The 7,262-nt window shown below is 43.0% G+C and overlaps 1 protein-coding gene across 1 annotated transcript; it reads left to right on the top strand.

Annotated features, from left to right (window-relative positions):
* Positions 1–2,299: 2,299 nt before the first annotated feature.
* Positions 2,300–7,175, top strand: LOC124030668 (E3 ubiquitin-protein ligase RNF19A-like). The gene is made up of 3 exons (XM_046341900.1): positions 2,300–2,544; positions 5,210–5,371; positions 6,901–7,175. The coding sequence occupies exons 1-3, from the start codon at positions 2,514–2,516 to the stop codon at positions 7,158–7,160; spliced, it is 453 nt and encodes a 150-aa protein (XP_046197856.1). The 5' UTR covers positions 2,300–2,513; the 3' UTR covers positions 7,161–7,175.
* The last annotated feature ends 87 nt before the right edge of the window (positions 7,176–7,262 follow it).

The raw sequence follows: 7,262 nt of genomic DNA, 5'->3' as shown, positions 1-7,262 counted from the left end.
ACAGAATAATACAGTTGTTTTATATGAACACAGACAGAATAATACAGTTTTATATGAACACAGACAGAATAATACAGTTTTATATGAACACAGACAGAATAATACAGTTTTATATGAACACAGAATAATACAGTTGTTTTATATGAACACAGAATAATACAGTTGTTTTATATGAACACAGACAGAATAATACAGTTGTTTTATATGAACACAGAATAATACAGTTGTTTTATATGAACACAGACAGAATAATACAGTTGTTTTATATGAACACAGACATAATAATACAGTTGTTTTATATGAACACAGACAGAATAATACAGTTTTATATGAACACAGACAGAATAATACAGTTGTTTTATATGAACACAGAATAATACAGTTGTTTTATATGAAAACAGACAGAATAATACAGTTGTTTTATATGAACACAGAATAATACAGTTGTTTTATATGAACACAGACAGAATAATACAGTTGTTTTATATGAACACAGACAGAATAATACAGTTTTATATGAACACAGACAGAATAATACAGTTGTTTTATATGAACACAGACAGAATAATACAGTTTTATATGAACACAGAATAATACAGTTGTTTATATGAACACAGAATAATACAGTTGTTTTATATGAACACACAGAATAATACAGTTGTTTTATATGAACACAGAATAATACAGCTGTTTTATATGAACACAGACATAATAATACAGTTGTTTTATATGAACACAGACAGAATAATACAGTTGTTTTATATGAACACAGACAGAATAATACAGTTGTTTTATATGAACACAGACAGAATAATACAGTTGTTTTATATGAACACAGACAGAATAATACAGTTGTTTTATATGAACACAGACAGAATAATACAGTTGTTTTATATGAACACAGACAGAATAATACAGTTGTTTTATATGAACACAGACAGAATAGATACAGTTGTTTTATATGAACACAGACAGAATAATACAGTTGTTTTATATGAACACAGACAGAATAATACAGTTGTTTTATATGAACACAGACAGAATAATACAGTTTTATATGAACAATTAATACAGTTTTATATGAACACAGAATAATACATGAACACAGAATAATACAGTTTTATATGAACACAGAATAATACAGTTTTATATGAACACAGAATAATACAGTTTTATATGAACACAGAATAATACAGTTTTATATGAACACAGACAGAATAATACAGTTTTATATGAACACAGAATAATACAGTTTTATATGAACACAGAATAATACAGTTTTATATGAACACAGACAGAATAATACAGTTGTTTTATATGAACACAGAATAATACAGTTTTATATGAACACAGAATAATACAGTTTTATATGAACACAGACAGAATAATACAGTTGTTTTATATGAACACAGACAGAATAATACAGTTGTTTTATATGAACACAGACAGAATAATACAGTTGTTTTATATGAACACAGACAGAATAATACAGTTGTTTTATATGAACACAGAATAATACAGTTGTTTTATATGAACACAGAATAATACAGTTGTTTTATATGAACACAGAATAATACAGTTGTTTTATATGAACACAGAATAATACAGTTGTTTTATATGAACACAGAATAATACAGTTGTTTTATATGAACACAGAAATAATACAGTTGTTTTATATGAACACAGACAGAATAATACAGTTGTTTTATATGAACACAGAATAATACAGTTGTTTTATATGAACACAGAATAATACAGTTGTTTTATATGAACACAGACAGAATAATACAGTTGTTTTATATGAACACAGAATAATAATACAGTTGTTTTATATGAACACAGAATAATACAGTTGTTTTATATGAACACAGACAGAATAATACAGTTGTTTTATATGAACACAGAATAATACAGTTGTTTTATATGAACACAGCAGCATAATAAAGTTAGCCAATAGATGGAACCACTGCATCACTCCTGATGTGTTTTCAGTAAGTCGAGAGTCATGGTTCTCCTCACAGTACGGTGACCCCTGACCTAACCCTGTCTGTCAGATCCATGACCCCTGATCTCTAACCTCCATCTGTCAGATCCATGACCCCTGACCTCTAACCTCCATATGTCAGATCCATGACCCCTGACCTGAAACCTCCATCTGTCAGATCCATGACCCTGACCTTTAACCCAGTCTGTCTGATCTATAACCCCTGTATGTCTGTCAGATCCATAACCCCTGACCTTTAACCCCTGTATGTCCGTCGGTCTGGTCTATAACCTCTGACCTCTAACCCGTCTGTCTGTCTGTTAGATCTATAACCGCTACGAGGGGAAGGACATCTCTCCTCACAGGAGGAACCTGGTGATAGCAGGAGGAGTCACTCTGTCTGATCTATAACCTCTGACCTCTAACCCGTCTGTCTGTCTGTTAGATCTATAACCGCTACGAGGGGAAGGACATCTCTCCTCACAAGAGGAACCTGGTGATAGCAGGAGGAGTCACTCTGTCTGTCCTCATGTCCCCTGTGGTGGCAGCCGTCTCTGTCGGTCAGTATACTGTACTGTCTGTCATCATGTCCCCTGTGGTCAGTATATTGTCTGTCATCATGTCCCCTGTCTGTCATAATGTCCCCTGCCTGTCATCATGTCCCCTGCCTGTCATCATGTCCCCTGCCTGTCATCATGTCCCCTGTCTGTCATCATGTCCCTTGTGGTCAGTATACTGTACTGTCTGTCACGTCCCCTGTGGTCAGTATACTGTACTCTGTCTGTCATCATGTCCCCTGTGGTCAGTATACTGTACTCTGTCTGTCATCATGTCCCCTGTGGTCAGTATACTGTACTCTGTCTGTCATCATGTCCCCTGTGGTCAGTATACTGTACTCTGTCTGTCATCATGTCCCCTGTGGTCAGTATACTGTACTCTGTCATCATGTCCCCTGTGGTCAGTATACTGTACTGTCTGTCATCATGTCCCCTGTCTGTCATCATGTCCCCTGTGGTCAGTATACTGTACTCTGTCATCATGTCCCCTGTGGTCAGTATACTGTACTCTGTCTGTCATCATGTCCCTTGTGGTCAGTATACTGTACTGTCTGTCACGTCCCCTGTCTGTCATCATGTCCCCTGTGGTCAGTATACTGTACTCTGTCATCATGTCCCCTGTGGTCAGTATACTGTACTCTGTCTGTCATCATGTCCCCTGTCTGTCATCATGTCCCCTGTGGTCAGTATACTGTACTCTGTCATCATGTCCCCTGTGGTCAGTATACTGTACTCTGTCTGTCATCATGTCCCCTGTCTGTCATCATGTCCCCTGTGGTCAGTATACTGTACTCTGTCATCATGTCCCCTGTGGTCAGTATACTGTACTCTGTCTGTCATCATGTCCCTTGTGGTCAGTATACTGTACTGTCTGTCACGTCCCCTGTCTGTCATCATGTCCCCTGTGGTCAGTATACTGTACTCTGTCATCATGTCCCCTGTGGTCAGTATACTGTACTCTGCCTGTCATCATGTCCCCCCTGTCTGTCATCATGTCTCCTGTGGTCAGTATACTGTACTCTGTCTGTCATCATGTCCCTGTGGTCAGTATACTGTACTCTGTCTGTCATCATGTCCCCTGTCTGTCATCATGTCCCTGTGGTCAGTATACTGTACTCTGTCATCATGTCCCCTGTGGTCAGTATACTGTACTCTGTCTGTCATCATGTCCCTGTGTCATCATGTCCCCTGTGGTCAGTATACTGTACTGTCTGTCACGGTCCCCTGTCTGTCATCATGTCCCCTGTGGTCAGTATACTGTACTCTGTCATCATGTCCCCTGTGGTCAGTATACTGTACTCTGTCTGTCATCATGTCCCCTGTCTGTCATCATGTCCCCTGTGGTCAGTATACTGTACTCTGTCTGTCATCATGTCCCCTGCCTGTCATCATGTCCCCTGTCTGTCATCATGTCCCTTGTGGTCAGTATACTGTACTGTCTGTCTGTCATCATGTCCCCTGTGGTCAGTATACTGTACTCTGTCATGTCCCCTGTGGTCAGTATACTGTACTCTGCCTGTCATCACGTCCCCTGCCTGTCATCATGTCCCCTGTCTGTCATCATGTCTCCTGTGGTCAGTATACTGTACTCTGTCTGTCATCATGTCCCCTGTCTGTCATCATGTCCCTTGTGGTCAGTATACTGTACTGTCTGTCACGTCCCCTGTGGTCAGTATACTGTACTCTGTCATCATGTCCCCTGTGGTCAGTATACTGTACTCTGTCATCATGTCCCCTGTGGTCAGTATACTGTACTCTGTCAGTCATCATGTCCCCTGTGGTCAGTATACTGTACTCTGTCTGTCATCATGTCCCCTGTCTGTCATCATGTCCCCTGTGGTCAGTATACTGTACTCTGTCATCATGTCCCCTGTGGTCAGTATACTGTACTCTGTCTGTCATCATGTCCCTTGTGGTCAGTATACTGTACTGTCTGTCACGTCCCCTGTCTGTCATCATGTCCCCTGTCTGTCATCATGTCCCCTGTGGTCAGTATACTGTACTCTGTCTGTCATCATGTCCCCTGTCTATCATCATGTCCCCTGTGGTCAGTATACTGTACTCTGTCATCATGTCCCCTGTGGTCAGTATACTGTACTCTGTCATCATGTCCCCTGTGGTCAGTATACTGTACTCTGCCTGTCATCACGTCCCCTGCCTGTCATCATGTCCCCTGTCTGTCATCATGTCTCCTGTGGTCAGTATACTGTACTCTGTCTGTCATCATGTCCCCTGTCTGTCATCATGTCCCTTGTGGTCAGTATACTGTACTGTCTGTCACATCCCCTGTCTGTCATAATGTCCCCTGTGGTCAGTATACTGTACTCTGTCATCATGTCCCCTGTGGTCAGTATACTGTACTCTGTCAGTCATCATGTCCCCTGTGGTCAGTATACTGTACTCTGTCTGTCATCATGTCCCCTGTCTGTCATCATGTCCCCTGTGGTCAGTATACTGTACTCTGTCATCATGTCCCCTGTGGTCAGTATACTGTACTCTGTCTGTCATCATGTCCCCTGTGGTCAGTATACTGTACTCTGTCTGTCATCACACAGACATGCTGTTTTTTTTGCTCTTAGGAGACACAGTGGTCTCTGCTGGTTGCCTGGTGTCCCTCCCCAGGGTGTGAGGTGGTTAACTGTCTCTCTCTCTCTGTGTGTGTGTCCAGGCATCGGCGTGCCCATCATGCTGGCGTATGTGTACGGCGTGGTGCCCATCTCTCTGTGTCGCAGCGGGGGCTGTGGGGTCTCCACTGGTAACGGGAAAGGGGTCCGCATCGAGTTTGACGACGAGAACCAGATGACCGCAGGGAGCGGGGCGCAAGCTACTGGTACGTCACACACACACACACACACACACACACACACACACACACACACACACACACACACACACACACACACACACACACACACACACACACACACACACACACACACACACACACACACACACACACACACTGTGAGCAACCTGGTGTTTAGTCTGAATGAGTTGTGTTAGCTGACTCATTGTGACTGGACTCTGATGACCTCTGACCCTCCTAGAGGAGGAGAATGTGGAAAAGGCGATCTTTGATTACAGACCTTCTAGAAAAGACGAGGCCGTAGAATAGAGAGAACCAACAAGAGAAAGACCTTCTAGAAAAGACGAGGCCGTAGAAGGGAGAGAACCAACAAGAGAAAGACCTTCTAGAAAAGACGAGGCCGTAGGAGGGAGAGAACCAACAAGAGAAAGACCTTGTTTCAGACCTTCTAGAAAAGACGAGGCCGTAGAAGGGAGAACCAACAAGAGAAAGACCTTCTAGAAAAGACGAGGCCGTAGGAGGGAGAGAACCAACAAGAGAAAGACCTTCTAGAAAAGACGAGGCCGTAGGAGGGAGAGAACCAACAAGAGAAAGACCTTGTTTCAGACCTTCTAGAAAAGACGAGGCCGTAGAAGGGAGAACCAACAAGAGAAAGACCTTCTAGAAAAGACGATGCCGTAGGAGGGAGAGAACCAACAAGAGAAAGACCTTGTTTCAGACCTTCTAGAAAAGACGAGGCCGTAGAAGGGAGAACCAACAAGAGAAAGACCTTGTTTCAGACCTTCTAGAAAAGACGAGGCCGTAGAAGGGAGAACCAACAAGAGAAAGACCTTCTAGAAAAGACGATGCCGTAGGAGGGAGAGAACCAACAAGAGAAAGACCTTGTTTCAGACCTTCTAGAAAAGACGAGGCCGTAGAAGGGAGAACCAACAAGAGAAAGACCTTGTTTCAGACCTTCTAGAAAAGACGAGGCCGTAGAAGGGAGAACCAACAAGAGAAAGACCTTGTTTCAGACCTTCTAGAAAAGACGAGGCCGTAGAAGGGAGAACCAACAAGAGAAAGACCTTGTTTCAGACCTTCTAGAAAAGACGAGGCCGTAGAAGGGAGAACCAACAAGAGAAAGACCTTGTTTCAGACCTTCTAGAAAAGACGAGGCCGTAGAAGGGAGAGAACCAACAAGAGAAACACCTTCTAAAAAAGACGAGGCCGTAGGAGAGAACCAACAGGAGAAAGACCTTGTTACAGACTTTCTAGAAAAGACGAGGCCGTAGAAGAGAGAGAACCAACACGAGAAAGACCTTCTAGAAAAGATGAGGCCGTAGAAGAGAGAACCAACCAATGAAAGACCTTGTTACAGACCTTCTAGAAAAGACGAGGCCGTAGGAGGGAGAGAACCAACCAGAGAAAGACCTCGTCTTTTAGTTTATAGAGCGGCTCTGATGAACTCCTGCTGTCTCCCTGTCTCCTCAGAGAGAACCAACCAGAGAAAGACCTCGTCTTTTAGTTTATAGAGCGGCTCTGATGAACTCCTGCTCTCTCCCCCGTCTCCTCAGACACGACCTCTGTGGCAGACACCAGGAACAACCCCAGCATCGGAGGAGGTAGCGTGGGAGGCATGACGGGCAGTCTGAGCGCCAGCGGGAGCCACGTGGACCGGATGGGCGCCATGAGGGACAACCTGAGTGAGAACGCCTCCACCATGGCCCTGGCTGGAGCCAGCATCACCGGATCTCTGTCTGGCAGCGCCGTGGTCAACTACCTGAACAGGTCAGTACTTTTAGATTGGTTTGAACCTTTATTCAACCAGGTTTGAGTCTCGTTGAGATAAAAACAGAGAGAGATTTGAACCAAGATGTCAGTTTCAGACAAACGGTCACATGACATCAGCCAGACAGACATCAGTACAACAGTCTGC

The sequence above is a fragment of the Oncorhynchus gorbuscha genome, unplaced genomic scaffold (assembly GCF_021184085.1).
Source record: "Oncorhynchus gorbuscha isolate QuinsamMale2020 ecotype Even-year unplaced genomic scaffold, OgorEven_v1.0 Un_scaffold_13625, whole genome shotgun sequence".
In the NCBI taxonomy this organism is placed as follows: Eukaryota; Metazoa; Chordata; class Actinopteri; order Salmoniformes; family Salmonidae; genus Oncorhynchus; species Oncorhynchus gorbuscha.
Note: the sequence above shows the minus strand (reverse complement) of the source record. Positions and strands in the feature narration are given on the sequence as shown.